General features: G+C 38.9%; 2 protein-coding genes across 27 annotated transcripts; one reads left to right on the top strand and one right to left on the bottom strand.

The window, feature by feature from the left end:
• The first annotated feature begins 7,271 nt into the window (after window positions 1–7,271).
• On the top strand, window positions 7,272–8,990 carry LOC137729293 (CASP-like protein 5C1). Its single transcript, XM_068468185.2, has 3 exons — window positions 7,272–7,420; window positions 8,416–8,548; window positions 8,620–8,990. The coding sequence occupies exons 1-3, from the start codon at window positions 7,272–7,274 to the stop codon at window positions 8,812–8,814; spliced, it is 477 nt and encodes a 158-aa protein (XP_068324286.2). The 3' UTR covers window positions 8,815–8,990.
• On the bottom strand, window positions 8,931–20,353 carry LOC137729292 (Tetratricopeptide repeat (TPR)-like superfamily protein). Of its 26 annotated transcripts, none has more exons than XM_088677617.1 (8): window positions 20,092–20,301; window positions 19,856–19,966; window positions 19,669–19,754; window positions 13,991–14,107; window positions 13,717–13,890; window positions 13,076–13,177; window positions 12,235–12,299; window positions 8,931–11,329 (listed from the first exon to the last, which is right to left on the bottom strand). In XM_088677617.1, the coding sequence occupies exon 8, from the start codon at window positions 11,189–11,191 to the stop codon at window positions 9,725–9,727; it is 1,467 nt and encodes a 488-aa protein (XP_088533743.1). In that variant the 5' UTR covers window positions 11,192–11,329; window positions 12,235–12,299; window positions 13,076–13,177; window positions 13,717–13,890; window positions 13,991–14,107; window positions 19,669–19,754; window positions 19,856–19,966; window positions 20,092–20,301; the 3' UTR covers window positions 8,931–9,724. The 26 variants fall into 26 exon arrangements, with proteins under 26 accessions (XP_088533743.1, XP_088533742.1, XP_088533738.1 ...); XM_088677616.1 differs by having other exon boundaries at window positions 19,669–19,758; window positions 19,856–19,961; XM_088677612.1 differs by lacking the exon at window positions 13,991–14,107 and having other exon boundaries at window positions 19,669–19,758; window positions 19,933–19,966; window positions 20,092–20,319.

The raw sequence follows: 20,353 nt of genomic DNA, 5'->3' as shown, positions 1-20,353 counted from the left end.
CACCAATTTCTTGACAGTGAAACTCTTGAAGAGAGATGAATCTGATAAACTTGGAACATTTGATAATTGATATATAAAATGATTCAATGAATTAATTTGGTTGAGTATAACAATAAGAGTATTGAATTGATGAGGTTGTTGGTATGCCCCGTGTATGATGTTTGAAGAGAGATGAATCTGATAAACTTGGAACATTTGATAATTGATATATAAAATGATTCAATGAATTAATTTGGTTGAGTATAACAATAAGAGTATTGAATTGATGAGGTTGTTGGTATGCCCCGTGTATGATGTTTGGTGCATAATAAAGATAGTATAGGGTTTGATGCATGCATAATGAATTAGTACTATAGGGATAGTAATAATTGAATACGTTGTGGGCATGATTCCAAGACTTCGAAAGGCATATTTGAATAAAATATAATAGATACCAAATATATATATATATATATATATATATGTATAAAATATTCGGATCAGATTCGGGTATGGATATAGATTGGGTACCCCTATAACCATATCCAAAACATAACCGAATAAATTTCACGGCTTTTCCCCATGTCCAAACCATACCCGAATTTTCATATCCAAATCCAATCCATTCGGGCGGTTATTCACGGTTATCGAGTTTAACGGTTAGAATTACCATCCCTAGTTATTTACTAGAGAATGTGGAAACTAACAATTTCAAAAGAAAAAAAATAGGTTGTATTTTGTGGGTCCTGCCATTAATCAAATTAAAATAATTTGGCATCAACCTTTTTTGCTATCATTTTTTACACATGGAGGAATAAGGGTCTTCTTCAAATTTTCTTTGTGAGAATCTCATGATCTTTTATCGTATTAGTTCATCGTACATCAAACGTCATAAATTATTTTAAATTTTTTTATTTATAATTGAACACAAATAGTACCTGACGAAAACTGACCACACGATATACAATAAACGAACACGATTAAATAATCTCTAGAATCCTCAAAAAGAGGATCTCGAGAGGATCCTCATTCCACATGAAGCACTTCCTTCAATCCAAGTCAGCAGTTAGCTCATCTGTTAGAGTCATTATGCTCTTAAAATTATTCGTTTTTTGTCCAACTAGCATTTTTGACATCTACTCTCGAGATGCTCTAAGACAAACAATAAGCCATGTTACTTTCCATCACTATCGATTACTCAGAAAATACTCATGTAAGAAGTTATCTCGATATTGTGTCGAATATGAGAAGCGCCTCCTTCCAAAGCAAATGGCTCAACCCCACCTTGTTGTAATCCCTTGAATTAATTGTTTAACGTCTATGTGTTGACCCTAAAAACTACCAAGCCTACGTGGCGCGCATGCCAAGTAATTAACAAGATAACTACGTCATTCGGTTGATGCGGGGCGTGTCTGTGGGGCGTGCCAACTCGTTGGCCGAGCTCGACCGAGGAGTAAAATGTGTTGATGTTACGTTGAGCGCACTATTGGCTTCTTGGTCTTGCAACTGCGGTCCAGGAAGGAACACGTCTCGACCTTCGGAATCTGGAGCCTAAAGACAAGGCTGCTGGTTTTGCGAAGTTCACGGATTTTCGGCACCGGGTTCGATCAAGGTGATTATATTCATAAGAGTATAAGCACGCCGAACCGGTACCAAGCTATACGGACACAAATACTCAAAAGAGATGTATGTCTTGATAGTGAATGTGGTTCGGCTGTTAGAATGTTGAACTCTAAAACTTACTTGTGAGTATCCAATCATAAAACAACTCGGCGTTCAATGTGCCGAGCCCAGTAATCTGTAACACCTCACTTCGCCGAGAAAGCTAATGAGATGACCTTTACCAATAAGGATTCGAAAATCCTTCTCGACTGAGACTTGGATAGGTAACTAGTTGGCCTCGACGCAGTGTTGTTTATTTAAACTGAAGGTGCTCCGTGGTCGGTTGATTCTATGGCAACAATGCTGTTTATCCAAACTGAAAGTGTCACCAGTTGCCTTCGCGGTGCTGTTTATCCAAACTAAAGATGTGTGGGCAAAAAAGAAAATAAAAATCTCAAGGTGTTTGAGAGGTTTCGCGTGGAGCAAGGGTTTACGCAGGGCAGTTTGTGTGTTGAATTGGAGGCTTAGAATGATGCACCCATATCTTATTTATAGTAGCCAATCTCGTCATGGCCGAACCAGAATTATACTTGGATTAGGATTCCTCATCCTAATCTAACCAGATCTCGGCCAATCCTTCCTCCATTAGGACTTTGAACCAACCTCTTTATCCGACCACATTCACTTCTTAAACCTCAGCATCCTCATTCCACTGAGACTTCTTATACTACTAGGGTTCGACTCATTCGCTCCTACCCAAATTAATCATTCTTGTAATAGGACTCGACCGACCTGACTGGGCGGCTTATGACCACTAGACGGCCCTTAGTATTTTTGGAAGAGTTTTGGACCAAACATAAACCTAAGCTCGACCTTATAATATTATTTTGGGCCCAAACACTATGTAAAGACTTATTTGGATTAGAAAAACTAGTATTTGAGCCCTTGTGGTGAAGTTTGTAGAATTTGGGTCCAAAATTGAAAATTTCATCAACTCTTTGTTAATTGCTAGCACACGAGGCTCACATGTGAGACTAAAAAGATAAAATTAGCCTCTCATGTAAGCCCCACGTACTAACAATTAACGTAGAGTTCCATTTAGCCTAATATATGTGGCTCACGTACTAATAATTAACGGAGAGTTGACAGAATTTTGAATTTTAGGCCTAAATCCTAACATACTTTATCACATGGGCTTAAATCTTTATTTATTTATTTTTACCACAGAGGCTATCTTCTAATTACCCTATCACTACGGAGACTAATAATGCAATTAGGCCATATGTAACTAGTTTACCACTAATTAACTTACCACATTCAAAATTTCGAACTAGGTTAGGAATGTTTTAAATTGACCTCAAGATCGAATTTTTGTTTCGAAAGTCTTGACCTTTAGCCACTTTGTACTATTGTCTAATGATATTCCTCTTCACTTGTAAAAGGTCTTAGAGTCAATTCTCGCTAAAGACGAATTTGAACTATATTATTGCTAGCCTATTGTGAGGCTAAGCTCACCCCCCTCTTTCTTAGTATAGATAATATCATTTGTTAAAAAAAAAAAAAAAAACGATTTTTGGATTGTTTAAATAGAATTACAATTGTGTTTACTTTTCGAACAATGAAATTCAAATTTATTATAGAATAACGGAAATTATAAATACCCACAAAAGCACTGCCATCAGCGCTGATTAAACTTCCATTAAATAGATTCCATATGAAGATTTCTTAACTTTAAAAAAATGAGAGATCCCGATAAACACAACATAACGCGTATAAGCAACATATGTAGGTAGCTTAATGTGTTAAAGTTGTTAGGGTTTCCTAGCCTTCGGGGTTAGGTCTCCTAGTTTTTAGGGTATGTTTTAAGTAATGGTTAATAATCCATCTTCTTGAATGACAAGTTTGTTGCACTTTCTATTTTAAATTTAGTCAAATACCACAATCTAGGGTTGTTAATCGTGGGGTGTTATTTCCTTCGTTCAGTTTCATTGTAAGGCTATTTAAAAGCCATTGTTACTTTCTAATTCAATAAGAAAGGTTCCCCCAAGTATTTGAGTGCATTAGGAGGTTTATTTGTCGATCTTTCTAGTTCTTGGTATTAAAACCTCATCATAGGGCCTGATCAAAAGTCTGAAATACAGTTATTAGTTCAGTGTGAAGCAACAATGACATGGTCCCTGAACGTAGTTTCGTGCAGCAAACAACTGTAAAGTTTGATGGACATTATGATCAGTGGAGCATGCTCATGGAGAATTTCTTATGCTCCAAGGAATATTGGAGCTTGTTGGAAACTGGGATCCCTATAGTAGTACAAGGGATGGATCTCGCTGATGCACAAAAGAAGATAGTTGACGATCAAAAGTTGAAAGACCTGAAGGCTAAAAACTACATGTTCCAAGCCATTGATCGATCAATTTTGGAGACGGTTTTGAAGGACACTGCAAAGGATATTTGGGACTCTCTGAAGCAGAAGTATCAAAGCACGGCACTGGTCAACCATGCCCAATTGCAAGCTCTTCGCAAAGAGTTTGAAGTGCTCCATATGAAGGATGTCGAATCAGTGAATGATTATTTTGGAAGGACTCAAACCTTATTAGCTATTGTAAGAGTCCTTCCAAAATAATCATTCACTGATTCGACATCCTTCACATGGAGCACTTCAAACTCTTTGCGAAGAGCTTGCAATTGGGCTTGGTTGACCAGTGCCGTGCTTTGATACTTCTGCTTCAGAGAGTCCCAAATATCCTTTGCAATGTCCTTCAAAACCGTCTCCAAAATTGATCGATCAATGGCTTGGAACAGGTAGATCTTAGCCTTCAAGTCTTTCAACTTTTGATCGTCAATTGTCTTCTTTTGTGCATCAGCGAGATCCATCCCTTGTGCTGCCGCAGGGATCCTAGCTTCCACCAAGCTCCAATATTTCTTGGAGCGTAAGAAATTCTCCATGAGCATGCTCTAGTGATTGCAGTGTTCATCAAACTTTGGGATTGTAGGTTGCAAGAAACTGCTTTGAACAGCCATGTCGTTGCTGCTTCACACTGAACTAGTGACAGCATTTCAGACTTTTGTTCAGGCCCCATGATTGGGCTATGATACCAAATGTTAGAACTAGAAGGAACAACAAATAACCCTCGTAAAGTTTGAATAATGCACCCAAATGCTTGGGAGAACCTTTCTTATTAGATTAGAAAGTAACAATAGCTTTTAAATAGCCTTACAATGAAACTGAACGAAGGAAATAACAACCTAGGATTGACAACCCTAAAATCGTGGTATTCGACTAAGTTTAAAACAGAAAATGCAACAAACCCTCAAGAATAGGGATTATTAGGCCATTACCCAAAACAAACCGTAAAAATTAGGAGACCTAACCGTAACGGCTAGAAACCCTAACAACTTAAAAAGGGTTATGTGGATTGGAGACCGAATCGATGTGCATTCTGCTAACCAATGGCTCAATTGTTATTAAATTTGTTGCTGATAATAAACTACAAGGACTTACAATAAGGGAAGTCATTTAATAGGGAAAGTGATTTTCACACATTTTATAACTTCTCACACACTTTTCTTTATTTATGATCGTCGAATTGAATAAATCAAACGAAATCAAGAGACAGAATTTAATATGAGTGTGTAAGAGGCTAAATAGAGTGTTGAAAATTACTTCCTTTACAATATGCATGCGAGCGAGATTTGCAAATAACTACTTAGAATGAGTCATTTACACATTTTTCTTGCATGCATACAATTGTAAAGCTCACGTGGTGCCTTTTCTAAGTTTTGCTATCTTACCTTTTCTAAGTTTTGCTGTCGAACCTTTTGTCATCTATTTCTTCTCCATTTTTCCTAAATGCCTCAGAATCTGAAAGTCGCTCACCTCTAACATACCCTAAAAGTGTGTCATCAGCTACGATCTAATGATAATCTTCTTCACTTATAAAAAAAATATCTCAAGTTCAATTCTCATGAATGACGTGTTTTTATATTTGGAAAGATTTGTTTAATCCAGAAAAACCAAGTGAACGAATTGTATAGTTTCCATCCATCTTACAAATTAATAATCATGTGTTTTCTCACAATCTATAATAATGCAATCATCAATATGTAATCTTTTTCCTATGTTTTGCTCTTTGTAAGATTCCTTATTCGTCAGTTCAGAATATGATATAACAGTACAAAACTAGCATCCAAATAGAGAATAAATGATTTTTTTTGCATCTCAAACACGATCCTCACAGATCACAATCCAAAAATTAACCTGCAAAACCAATACCATGGAAAATTATGATACGAATCTCTCAGGAAATTTACATGTTTCATCGCCTAAAATTCCCCTAACTAGGGACTCATTGAGAGTATGACAAGTGGCAAATTCATAACCCCTCTTTCTAAAGCAATGGCAACCTCACCTTCTTGTAACCTTTTTCTTGACTAATAATTTAACCAAAGTATTTATTTTTTTGAACAAAATAATTTAATTAAAGTATTAATCTGTAAATAATTTGCTACTTAGAAGCCGACCCAACAGCCCCACCACGTTGCCGCCACTTTTGTCGAAGGGATGAAGAAGAAAAAAGGAAAAAAAAAAAAAAAAAGACTTTAAATAGAGTTTGTCTTAATATTTTATCAAATATTATTTAAATTTTATCTTATTTAATAATTAAAATCTAGCTTTTTAATATCTATATATATATATATATATGTATATGTCGTACAATACGTAATAATATAAATAAAATAATTAGTTTATCTATAAAAAAGAGGATATCATATGAAAAATGTAAGCAATTCCTTCATTTTCTTGGGTTATTGGCCGACTGCGGGAGTTTCGGATTTAATACCGATATTTTAGCGACAAATCCAATAAATATAAGTGTAGGGCTTGGTGTGTTGATTTATTTTTTATTTTGCAAAGAGAGTGTGTGTGAGCCGTTTATTTCAAAAATAGGCTGGATATGATCAATTGCATTTTTTTTAGAAAATCAAAACTTGTATGTAAAGAGTTTGAGCAGTGGCTTCTCAGCACTACGATCTGATGATATTCTTCTTCACTTGGAAGTAAGAGATTTTATGTTCGAATCTATATAATGTATCATACATGTTGATGTTGGTCATTTTCTTGACACCGTTTATAAGGAAGAGTGAATCCGGTCGATCTAACGCCAATAATTGCAATAAAACAATGGAATTCGAGAAAAATCCCAAACCCTATACGAATATTATTCTTATTCTTCCTCATGGAATACACTTTACTACAGGAGCGCGTAAACAAGGAGTACAAAAAGCATCTCACAGTTACAGCACAGCATACTCAGACACCATTTCTCCAATCAGTTTCGTCCATTGAGACGATGCCACCCAAGAAAAGGTCAGGTCAGCTGTCCAAATCCAACACACTTGTTCTTCAATCACCATTTAATTACAAAACTTTCCACGAGTCCAAACACCCACCTGAGAATTTGCCAATATACTGTTACAGTGCAAAATGGAGAGAAGAGAAGCAATCCAGATTCCATGAACAAGAGTAAGGAAGGGATAACATTTCCGAAGCCGCAGAGCCGTTTGATAACCATTTCAGCTTTTAGTTTTAGTTTTTTCGGTTTTCGGTCTTCGGTTTTCCCTTAGAGGATATGAGAGGGAGGGATGTTAGAAATGGTGGATGTTGTAAATGATTAAGATGAACCCTAGATATGCAAAAAGGGCTGACCATGGATGAGGTACCTGGATCAGTGGGGACGAGTGCCAGCTTCTCATTGAGATTGGGTCAGGCCATCTTTTCCTCTGCTTCTCTTCTCTTCATGTCTTTGGGTGTGGAGTTCTACAGCTACACGGCTTTCTGGTAACTCATAATTTTTTTTTTAATTATTTCGTATCTTATTTGCCTCATTGTTTTAGAATTTGGTTGGAAAATGGTGGAACCAAAAATAATTTCATTATTTGGATGATTGATTTTGTCTCATGCATGACTCATGAAGTATGAATGTAAATGGAAGTTGCTTAAAGTACAGTGAAACCCAATTTTACGAATCAACCTGGAAACTGGAAAATAGATTGATTTGTGATTTACCCTTTTGCCAATTTTAATGGGGTCCTATTTCTTTATTTGATCATTTTTTCTTGTGCCAGAACATTTTAGCCAACCAGGGAAATGCATCCATTTTTTGCTTTGGGTTTACCATGGAAGGCTTTAGACCCCTGACTCTGCAAGTGTTCAAGTCAGCAATTTCCTAGCAACTTTGTATTCATGTAAAAATAAGTTTGTTTTGGCTGTCAATAGTGGCGGAACCAAAAGTTCGAATTTTAGGGGGTCGCAGTGTTCAAATACTAGTGTTTTAGATAGAAACATGGTGCATGGGCTTGTTGACGTCAGCCAAACCATGTCGAGCACATGTCAACAGATATCGAAATATGCCAAAGCAATCAAATAAGTGATATCGAGAGAATTTATCGCTTGCTGTCGACGCAACCTGTCGAGATATATGCCTAGCATCCATAACATCAAAAACTTGGTAGACACAAAAGAAACCAGTACCAAATATTCAAAAGGTCCTTGGAAGACAATTACATGTATATTTCCCAAACCCTGCGTGGTCTTGGGACGTCCTTAATCCCAATGTACATCTGTCACTAGTTATCAAATTGGTCAATGAACCAATGAAATGCTAAATAACAATTTTATTTTATTAATGTGATAAGTTCTACAAGCCTGGAAAAAAAAAAAAATACCAATTAAACGAATACTATGAATTCCCTCTTTTAATCCAGTGTTTTCTGTCAAACTCGAATAAAGCAGTGCTCAACATTTAATCTTGCTCCCATGTTTTTACATTGCAGCTATCTGGTAACAGTCATGGGTCTGGTCATACCTTGGAGTTTCACTTTGGCATTGGTGGATGGTTACTCTGTGCTCGTGAACTGCCCTCTTCGTCAGCCCGGAATACTGCTGATCATCGTTGTCGGAGATTGGGTAAGCAGACTAAGCAGCAAGCATCATTCCGATAGATGTTTTTGTAACTGATTCAACATTTTTCTCAACAGGTATTATCCATTCTCACTCTAGCTGCAGCATGCTCAACGACTAGCGTAGTGGATATCATGCTCCATGCTAACGGTCCATACTGCCATCCAAAGTTTTGCAGCAGATATAAAATATCGGCTGCGATGGCCTTCATGTCATGGTTTCTGACTTTTGCTTCGTCTCTTTTCAATCTTTGGTTACTTCCGTCCTTGTGACTTCTCACATGAATATAGCTTGTCTTCGACTTCTGCAGACATTTGTGAACATCGTATTCAAAACTATTTGAAACCATAGGTTTGTATTTGATAGCGTTCAAATCATACACAAGCAATTGTAAATCATGAATAAAAGTTTCATTCAATGTTTAAAAGCTCATCAGCTTGATGACCAATCGTTTTACAGCAAGAGTAAAGCAACAACCATTTCTGGCAACTAAGAAACGAAATAAGCATACATTTACTGGTATTTCCTACTTGACAAAAGCTGAATACATGCCATACAAATTGAAAATTTTACAACTCAACGGTGCTTTTCTTCATCCGGTATGCCCGGGAGACGGCTTGTATTGCTTTGGATAATAAATTACAGATGCAGGTGAAGGATTTCAGGTTTTCTCCACACTCCAAAAATTTAACCCATCTGCCTCAGCTCATGAGCAGAAAATATGAACCTGGCACGACCCATCTGCCTCAGCTCATGAGCAGAATATAAGAACCTGGTATGCTGGCTGCACAAAGCGATTATCATGTTCAGTTCATCACCTTTGCAAGCAGCAAGACCCGCCTTGGCTTTCCCCATTACTTTAAGCACTCCAGTATCTATGGAAACCCTTCGTGCTATCTAAACATAACTTCAGGAACTCTTTCTTTGTAAGATTTTTGTGAGGATTCACCAAGATCTTGGTCTCGTTTTCAGTGCTTCCCAATATCCCTCTATCCGGCTACACAGCCATCTTAGAATAAGCACATTTTTGGAATAAATGCAGCCATCCTTGGGGTTCTTGACAATAGGCAGAGCCTTCCAGTGCAAGCTCTTCAAGAGAGAGTACGCCTTCAACAGTATGTTTTCATGTGTATTCAACTGTGTACCAAAAAATGTTTTGCACTTTTAAAATTGATAAATCATCTAATCCCCATTCCCACACATCTGAGCATCCAACATTTCTATCTTCAACCTTTCTGCTACTTCCCTGTTCCCTTGTTTCATATACCCACTAATGAACGCATTATAGACCTCAGAATTCGGTTTAAACCCTTTTCCCACCATCTCGGCCTGAAGCTTAAGCGCTTCTTCCAACTTCTCATCCTCACACAACCCTCTTATCAGATTCTCATAACTCTTCTCGGTCGAACGAAAACCAAAATCTACCGTTGCACCTTTCATAACATTCAATGCTTCTAAAACCCTACTCTCATCACAAAGACCCTGAATCAATGCATCCATTGTTGAACACTCGGGCCTGAAATCTTTCCTAAGCATGTCCTTGTATAAGAGCGTAGCAGAATCAATGTTTCCTGTTTTACAGTACCCAGTAATAAGATGATCATACGTAGCACAAGTACTCTCTATTCCACTCAATCCCATTTCTTTGAAAAAATCTTCAGCCATTTCAATTTCTCCGATTTTGCAAAACCCGCCAATCATAGTGTTGTAAGCAACAACATCAGGCACCACACTCTTGGCTCTCATTTCTTCCCACAACTCCTCTGCTTCACTCATTCTATCTTCCTCACAATAAGCAGCCATCAAAATACTATAACTAAAACCATTTGGACAGCAATTCAAACCGACCATTTGATCCCAAATCTCCTTCACCTTCTCCACCACACCATCCTGATAAAAACCCAACATCAATGCATTGAAAGTTTGCACACTCGGGCTGATTCTAGCAACCCTTTTCACTTTTTTCTCTAAAACATCACAATCCAATCCAAAAATCTCCCTATAAATCTCATAACCAGCATACGCACCTCGACGCTGCGAAAGAAGCCGAATCAGAGCATTGCAGATGCTCAATCCGGGGCTGATCCCACGAGACAGCAACATTCTCACAATCTGGATTGATGGGTCGATTTTCTTCGACTCCAAGCAAGCTTTGACCAGCAAATCAAACACAAAGGGCGCCGACCCACATTGCCTATAGGTCTTGACAAGACTCTCAAACACTTTCAACGGCTCAGCTTCGTCGGATACCCGAATGGTGGCTCGAATAAGGTCGTAAGCTTGGGACCTGAGCCGGGCTCGGGCAAGGATGTGGATTATGGTGGAGTGAGAGAGGAGGTTGTGGTTGCAGAGGGACTTGCGTTGGGTCCAGTGGAAGAAGGCCAGGACAAGACGGGTATTGTTTTTGATGTGGAGGGCAATCTTGGAAAAGTCGTCTGGGTTGAAGCCGTTGGGGTAGAGAGAGTGAAGGTAGCTCCATCGGGATTTGGAGCGCTGGTAGGTTAGGATGGAAACGACGTCGGAGATTAGGAGGCTGGTTTGTGATGGAGCTTGATCGGATGGTGGAGAAGAGGAGGAGAAGCGGGGGACGAAGAGGGGTTTGGGATTTCTTGCTGAAGAAAGAGTGCGTTTGAGGATTTGAAAAGCCATACAAACTAGGAGACAGAACAGAGCAGAAGATGAGAGGAGGACGAGGACAGTGGACCTCAATCATAGGCGCATTCAAGAAACTTGCAACCACTCCGTTGCGAACGGGGTGATTTTCTGACGGACCTGATCGAATTTCACCTGGAGAATGAGAACCAAGCACTTGCATTTATCAAATCAACACTTGCATAAAATGCCAAAAGCACTTGCATTTATCCCAACAGGATCCTTTCCGGATCCTTTTGGTGAGGATCCTGGGTATCTGTGAATTGTGTCCGTTCACCGTAAATCGTGTGGTCTATTTAATTTTAAATAAAAATATTTAAAATGATTTTTGACTGCACAATGTACGATGAACGGACACGATTCACGGATCCCCAGGATGCTCACAAAGAGGATCCGGCGAGGATCCGGATTCGCATTTATCAAATCAACACTTACATGAACAATAACATGCCAACAAAAATTGATTTGAAAAAACCCCGCTGTCATATATTTTACTATTTTGCAGATGTGATTTGCTAAAAATAAATGGTTAGATTGGCCCAAGTGTTACGTTTTCATGCATAAATTGATAATGTTGGTGGCGGTGTCATCATCTCTTCTTGTATACATCAGATAAGCAAACAAATCAACAAAAACCCAGAAAAGAAGTTCACAAATGTAATTATATGAATGCAAGAGGACTCAGCATCTTACTGACCATGATGAACACTTTAGGACACAAAAAATCACTCTTTTTTCTTTATATACTACTCAGGCCAGGAAACACTAACGCACAGCTCCTAAATCCAACTGAATCAGATGTAAAACAAATTCGAATGACAATAATTTTCTAAATTCAGATTAAAAAGATTCTATTTGTTTGGAGCAGATGAAATTACAGTCCCCAGGAGCACGTCTTAGTAAATGAGAAATTTCCAATCGTTAAATTGGATAGACAAAATCATGAAATTTTTTCTAAAGCCCAATTATACTAAGTCATAAATTTGAAGCAGATTTTGACATGCAATAGGTGAATAAGGTAGGAATCGTTTCAGACTAACCTTGATGACGGCCATCGGAGGAATCGTCCAATTACCGTCGGAAGGCTTGAATCCGAACCAAGCTCCTAGGTGGTTGGTCATAGGGAGATGCTGTCGATGTGAAATTCAACATGAAAAGGGTGAAGGTTTAGGAATTTCAATTTGAAAGATCTGGAGCAAAGTAGCTGCTCGGTGAGGACAAGCCGCACAAGATTTTCAATTGGAAAACAAGACGACGACCAGGCAGGAAGAAATCAGGAGGAAAAGAGATGACTGTGAGGCATTTTTATCCGTGTCAAAAATGTAATAATGCAAACTTAGCAGGGGTAAAACAAGAAGCACACTGTGATTATGAACAATGTTTTAAAGAATATGTGGGAGGATAATTTTAGGGCTGGTTCGGTATGTAATACCGAACCAAAACTAGTATCCCGAATCCCAAACCGAAAATTTTCGGGACGGGAATTTGAAGACCAATCCCAAACCAAATTTTTGGGAATCCCGAAATATTTTTGGGATTTTGGGACAAATTGGGAATCCCAAATTGAAATATGAAATTATGAATTGTTCTTCAAATATATTCTACTATCAAGCCTTCTGAAATCATCAACCATGGCAGCAGCAATAATAAAATCCAAATGAATATCAAACAGAACATGAAAATTATGCAAGGTGGAGGGCATTCCAGGTTGCAGAGCATCAATTAGAAACTATTAGCCTCTTGGGACATGCTCCAATTTGCTTTTTTTTTTAAAAAAAAAAAAACTGGCTTTCTTCTTTTATTATAAATTATAATGCAGCAGCCCATATTTGGTAAATTTTTTACTCATCGGAGACAGAATTATGATAGGCAAACATATACAAAGCTCATCTCAACCATAGGATCACTCACCTGAAAATTAGTTTGAGTGTTCTCAACTAATTTCCTAATAAATTCCTCGTTCACCAAATTTAACAAGCCAATCTGGAGAGAGAGAGAGAGAGAGAGAGAGAGAGAGAGAGAGAGAGAGAGAGAGAGAGAGTGAGTAAACGATCCCAAAGAGTCCGAAGCAGTACACAAGAAAAATGGATATTGAAGAAATTATAGCTCATGAAGTAAGAAAATATGCATACAGTAGACTCTAGGAATGTTATTAATAGGAAAAAAAAACACCTTGTAACACATGTGGTACGTAATATGATACTCATAAGTAATGTATATGAATCCACCATGTACGGTGCATTGCACCATCCAACAAATATCCATCTGATGGAGCTAAACCCCTTTATTTAGGCTTGTTGAGCTACACGTAATGGTTAAGCTCTGCAACTAGGGCTGGAATCTAGAATTGTGGTAATTTAGACTTGTGAAGTCATGTATTTTGGTTTATTATTGTGTCAAGTCATCTATTTCTTGAGGACCAATATCGGTACAGGTTAAAAGACAAAGAATAACAGGAAAACAAGTTTGCCACTAATTGACTTGATCATGCAGACTAAGCCTTCGGGAAAAAAGTAGATTACCTTCCACTTTCAGACAAAGGTTTCTTTGAGCTTTCTAACTCCACCTGATTTCAAAACGTATCTCCCTGGAGCTTGATAATAGCATCAAGGATTTTCGTCACTTACCTTCTTAATAATAGGCTCAATGTTCTTTATAAAGTTGGGATATGAATCTGCAATAGCTTTCTCTAAATCCTATTAAAAAAGCAAGATTGAGAGAGATAAGTGGCAGGAGAAGAAAACAAGACATTGTATGAATTTATAACACAGTTGGATACTATAGAATTCCAGCTACATGTAATGTTTTCCATATTACTCAAGAGCTCTGCTTCTTCTTCTTCTTCCTCCTCTCTCTCTCTCTCTCTCTCTCTCTCTCTCTCTCTCTCAGGTATATCAGTTTAAGATTACACTTCTGACATGGGAATTTAAGCATGAGTTACCACAGATAGATTTAGGAACAAAGTTTTGTTAGTTTTTGGTTCGTAAATTATGTCCTTTTCTGTCTAGGATTGTTTTAGGAAAAGGTGCACCAATTCTTCTCCACTTAGGGTTAGGAAAGAATCTTAGTTTCCTATTCAATGTAGAAATCCTAGAAGTCTATTTGGAATTGGAAAGGAAGTCTAATTTCCTATTCCACTTAGAATAGGAATTATAATCTGTAAAGGACATGTAAGCCAACCCTATATCTATAAATAGGGTGCGGCAAGGCTGTTTTTTCAGGAGAAGAAAAACAGCAAAACAGCAGGAAGGTTTGATATTAGTTCTAGGGTTTGCATAAGTTCTGTAATCTCTATTATTAATCTAAGAAGCAGTGATTTCTCTACCTAGGGAAATCACAACTGGACGTAGGCACAAGTTCTGCCGAACCAGTATAATTTCTGGTGTGTTTTCTAAGTATTTCTATATTTGCTAGTTGAGTCTATTGCCGTTGGTTATATCTAAGAATAAGGTCCAGTGAACGGGGTTTTCAACAAATTGGTATCAAGAGCTAGGATCAAGGTGTTCTACGATGTTAAAAGGGAAGATGAATGCGGATCAAGGACCTGCGTTAAAACCCTTTGACGGCAAGGATGACTTCACGGATTGGCAAAGGATGATGAAGAACGTACTGATACAGCAGGATTTGGATGATGCACTTGATGGTAAGAAGCCGGAAAGCATGACAGAAGCAGCATGGAATAAGGTTCTCAAGAAGGCCAAGAGTTCCATCGAGATCCATCTCACAAGATCAGTTCGGTCACACATCACCGAAAAGATGTCTGCCCAGGAAGCATGGGAAAAATTGGAGAATGTTTATATGGGAAAAACAGTGTCCAATAAACTGTTTCTAAAGGATGAACTATTCGGGCTTCGACTAGAAGAAGGAGGTGATATTGAAGATCACGTATGCAGGTTCCAGAATTGCATAGCTAATCTTCAGAAAGTCGAAGAAACTTACAAAGATGATGATATGGCTATCATCCTGCTAAGGTCTCTACCTTCGTCTTTCAAGCACTTTCGAACAACTCTAATGTTTGGAAAAGAGTCCTTGAAGCTTGAAGACGTAATTCAAGCTCTTCAGTCATATGCTAAACTAGATGATATAACTGAAAGCTCTCAAGGCCTTTATGCCAAAGGCAAGGAGAGGGGGCGGGAAAAGACAAGAGAAGAGAAAACTGGCAACAGAGGTAGGTCAAAATCCAAGAAGAAAAAGGAAAAGAAGGAAGGTTGCTTCGAATGTGGTTCAGCCGATCATTGGAAGAGGAACTGCAAGATTTGGAAAGAAAAGAAAGCCAAGATGGAAGGAAGCTCAGGTTCCGCTAGTGCAGTCACCGAACATGAGAGTGACGGGGAACTTCTTTCGGTAACATCGGGCTCCAAGGCTTCCAATTGGATTTTGGATACTGGATGCACGTTTCATATGTGTGCAGAAAAAGAATGGTTCGATACTTTCAAAGAAGTCAGCAGCGGGGAAGTCTTAATGGGGGATGATTCTTCATGTCCTGTAAGAGGAATAGGCACTGTTCGAATCAGAATGTTCGATGGGATGATACGAGCTTTAGGGAACGTCAGGTATGTTCCTAGACTAAGAAAGAATTTGATTTCCTTGGGCACTTTAGATGAGGCCGGTTATGGGTACAAGTCTAAAAAAGGAAGACTCAGGGTAACCAAAGGATCGCTAGTGGTAATGCGGGGTGACCTACAACCCAATAAGTTGTATAAGTTAATTGGGACCACTATAGTCGGGGGAGCAGCTGTTTCTGTAAATCAAAGTATAGAAGACAAGACTGAACTATGGCATCATAGGCTCGGGCACATAAGCCAGAAGGGATTGCAAGAATTACACAAGCAAGGCCTGTTGGAAGGCGTGTCAGCTTGCAAACTGGACTTTTGTGAATACTGTGTTCTTGGGAAGCAAAGAAAGGTATCATTCGCAAGTAGCAGTGCAGATAGCCGAAGTAAGGAGCAACTCAGCTATATTCACTCAGATGTTTGGGGTCCTGCTCCAACAAAATCAAATGGTGGAGCCAGGTATTTTGTTACTTTCATGGATGATTTTTCTAGGAAGGTTTGGATTTATTTCATGAAGCAGAAATCCGAGGTTTTTGCAAAGTTCAAGGAATGGAAAACAGAAACCGAGAATCAAACTGGAAGAAAGATCAAGTATCTGAGAAGTGACAATGGAGGTGAATATACAAGTAATGAGTTCATTGATTACTGCAAGCAGGAAGGCATCATAAGGCACTTCACAGTAAAGAAGAATCCCCAACAAAATGGAGCTGCTGAGAGGATGAACCGAACTCTCATGGAGAGAGAAAGGAGCATGCGATTTCATGCAGGATTGCCTGATAGTTTTTGGGCAGAAGCTGTTAATCATGCAAGTTATTTGATTAACAGATCACCATCTACAGTTCTCGGCTTTAAGAGTGCAGAAGAGGTATGGTCTGAGAAGCCGGTGGATTATTCCAAGCTCAGGGTGTTCGGCTGCAGTGCTTATGCACATATTCCAAGTGATGAAAGGTCCAAGCTCAAACCGAAGTCTATACATTGCATATTCCTAGGTTTTGAGAAAGGAGTGAAGGGTTTCAAGCTTTGGGATTTCAACAACAAGAAAAAGGTTGTCAGTCGAGATGTTGTCTTTGATGAGACAACCATGCCTCTGAATAAAGTTGAGAACAGTAGGGAGAAGAAGGATGATGCTGGAATTGAAGCAACAAAGATTCCATTAATTAGTTCAGATGAAGAAGAAGCTCAGGTGGAGCAAATTGAGCAAGAGGCCGAATCTGATGGTTTTGAGGAAGAAGAAGAGCATCAGCATCATTCACCAGTTAGGAATCAGGTGGAGCAAGAAACAGGACAGATTGAAGGTACTCCAATCCGCCAGATATCCCAAAGGAGTCAAACTCCACCCAACAATCCACCTGCATTCCAAAGATGCATAGCACTGGACAGACCTAAGCGGAACAAGAAGAAGCTTGACAGGTTTGGGTTTGACCAAAACGAAGTTAATTATGCTCTTAACATTAGTCAAGGAGATCCAACTACTTATCGAGAAGCTATAGCAAGTGATGAGCGAGATAGTTGGATAAGTGCTATGACAGAGGAAATGGAGTCTCTTTACAAGAACTCCGTTTGGGAGTTGGTTCCTAAACCCAAAGACAGAAAGCTAGTTGGATGCAAGTGGGTATTTAGGAAAAAGGAAGGACTACATGAACAAGATGCCGTGAGATTCAAAGCAAGGCTCGTGGCTAAGGGGTACTCACAAAGGGAAGGGGTGGATTATGATGAGATCTTTTCACCTGTAGTCAAGCATACTTCTATCCGATTGCTTTTAGCAATGGCAGCTCAGCATGACATGGAGATTGAGCAGATGGATGTGAAGACAGCGTTTCTTCATGGGGATTTAGAGGAGACGATATTCATGGCTCAACCAGAAGGGTTTGTTGAATATGGGAAAGAAAACCTAGTATGTCAGCTAAGGAAGTCCCTGTATGGCCTGAAACAGTCTCCAAGACAGTGGTACAAAAGGTTTGATTCATTCATGCTGAAAATTAATTTTAGAAGGTGTTTGTATGACTGTTGTGTGTACTATCATGTGTTCCAAGATGGGATGATCATATTGCTATTGCTATATGTGGATGACATGTTAATTGCTTGTCAAGACAAGTCTAGAATTCAAGACTTGAAAAAGATGTTGAGCGAGGAGTTCGACATGAAGGATCTAGGTGCCGCACAAAAGATCCTCGGCATGGAAATTCAGAGAGATAGGACCGCTGGAAGGATTTGGATATCACAAGCCAAGTATATTCAGAAGGTTCTTGAGAAGTTCAACATGCAAGAAGCAAAGGTAGTTTCAACTCCTTTGGCAGCTCACTTCAAGTTAAGTGGACAACAGTGTCCTACTTCCGAGGAAGAGCAACAAGAAATGAAGAAGGTACCTTATGCTAATGCCGTGGGCTGCCTCATGTATGCAATGGTATGCACACGTCCTGACATAGCTCAAGCAATCAGTGTCGTTTCCAGATACATGGCAAATCCAGGAAAGCAACATTGGGATGTAGTCAAGTGGATTTTGCGTTATTTGAAGGGTTCTTGGCGACAAAGGATTATGTTTGAAAAGCAAAAGGAAAATGCAGGGGTGTTAGGATATGTGGATGCCGATTATGCAGGGGATTTGGACAAGAGAAGGTCAACTTCTGGTTATGTGTTTACATGCGCAGGAGGACCAATCAGTTGGAGAGCACTACTGCAACCGATTACAGCTTTATCGACCACAGAGGCAGAGTATATTGCATTGGCCGAAGCTGGAAAGGAAGCAATTTGGCTTAGTGGCTTGGTAAGTCAAATGGGAATCACTCAAGATTGTGTGAAGCTTAAGTGTGATAGTCAAAGTGCCATTCACTTGGCAAAGAATCAGGTTTTTTCTGGAAGATCAAAGCACATTGAAGCAAGATATCACAGAATCAGAGATTGGGTGGAGTCTAAGGAAATTTGGATTGAAAAGGTTCATACGGATGACAATGCCGCAGATTTCCTTACAAAGATAGTGCCGGCCAAGAAGTTCAAGCATTGTTTGAACTTGATCAAACTCGTTGATTGATTAAAGTGGAGCACCTTCTCACCTGAGGTGCAAATGAGGCAATAAAGAAGTTGCCAAGGTGAAGACTCTTGAAGTTTTTCCAGAGCTACTTCAAGAAGGTTCAAAGATACTCTAGGGTACAAACGATCAAGACTTGGTTTGACTCACCAAGGTGGAGATTGTTAGTTTTTGGTTCGTAAATTATGTCCTTTTCTGTCTAGGATTGTTTTAGGAAAAGGTGCACCAATTCTTCTCCACTTAGGGTTAGGAAAGAATCTTAGTTTCCTATTCAATGTAGAAATCCTAGAAGTCTATTTGGAATTGGAAAGGAAGTCTAATTTCCTATTCCACTTAGAATAGGAATTATAATCTGTAAAGGACATGTAAGCCAACCCTATATCTATAAATAGGGTGCGGCAAGGCTGTTTTTTCAGGAGAAGAAAAACAGCAAAACAGCAGGAAGGTTTGATATTAGTTCTAGGGTTTGCATAAGTTCTGTAATCTCTATTATTAATCTAAGAAGCAGTGATTTCTCTACCTAGGGAAATCACAACTGGACGTAGGCACAAGTTCTGCCGAACCAGTATAATTTCTGGTGTGTTTTCTAAGTATTTCTATATTTGCTAGTTGAGTCTATTGCCGTTGGTTATATCTAAGAATAAGGTCCAGTGAACGGGGTTTTCAACAAGTTTCAACGTACATATATGTTAATGCATACAGTTGGAGCACGACTGTGATATAAATAAGCAGAAAGGGCTTCCAAAGCTCTCAAATTCAAAGAAATAACAGGGATGCTAGGTCAAAGAAAAAGTTTACACTCTTGTCCAATTAAGAAAGGTAACCATAATATGCTTTTTGCAAAATTAAATGTACACACTCATATGTTGCAGAACATGTATTAACTGTTTACCAACCTCGTCAGAAAATAAGAAACTGACACGAGCGACTAAATTATCCCATGCTTCCTGCAGAGTAGGGACTTTTGTTGAGGGATCAACGCCTAACTGCAAGAAACAGATACAACATTTACTAACCATTATCATAAAATAAGGAAGAAAACAATCTTGCAAAGTTTTTAAAGAGACAGTAAGCTAATATAACCTTCACTAGTGTAACAGCATACAACCACTGCAGCAACACTAGTGCAATTCATAAGGCTTCCGATCCTAATTCCTTACCGCTGCATCTTATCATCCAAAAAGATAGCCTAACCTAATGGTAAACATAAAAATAGAAATTAAATTACGGCTGGAATCATGAACATCCAATCCAAAACATGAACAAATTTCACAAACCCTAATCTAGAATTCGAACCCTAAATTAATTCCAAAATTTACCTGATTTGGGAGAGAATCGGTGCACAGTGCACTGGATGAAGAAGACTCTCAGAGAGGAGAGGGCTCGGTAGCTGAGCGAGGGAGGGTGTGGTGGTGGGCCGGTGACTGGGACTGGCCGGAGTTGAGCTTCAAATTCGAGACAGAAAGGAGAGGGCTCGGTGGCTGAGGGAGAGAGGGTGCACGGCTTCAGTTGAAATGAAAGGAGGGAACTCAGAGAAGGCCGGAACCCACAATGAATGGACGGCACAGATCAATTTGAAAC

The sequence above is a fragment of the Pyrus communis genome, chromosome 10, assembly GCF_041283825.1.
Source record: "Pyrus communis isolate YQ-2024b chromosome 10, ASM4128382v1, whole genome shotgun sequence".
NCBI lineage: Eukaryota > Viridiplantae > Streptophyta > Magnoliopsida > Rosales > Rosaceae > Pyrus > Pyrus communis.
Note: the sequence above shows the minus strand (reverse complement) of the source record. Positions and strands in the feature narration are given on the sequence as shown.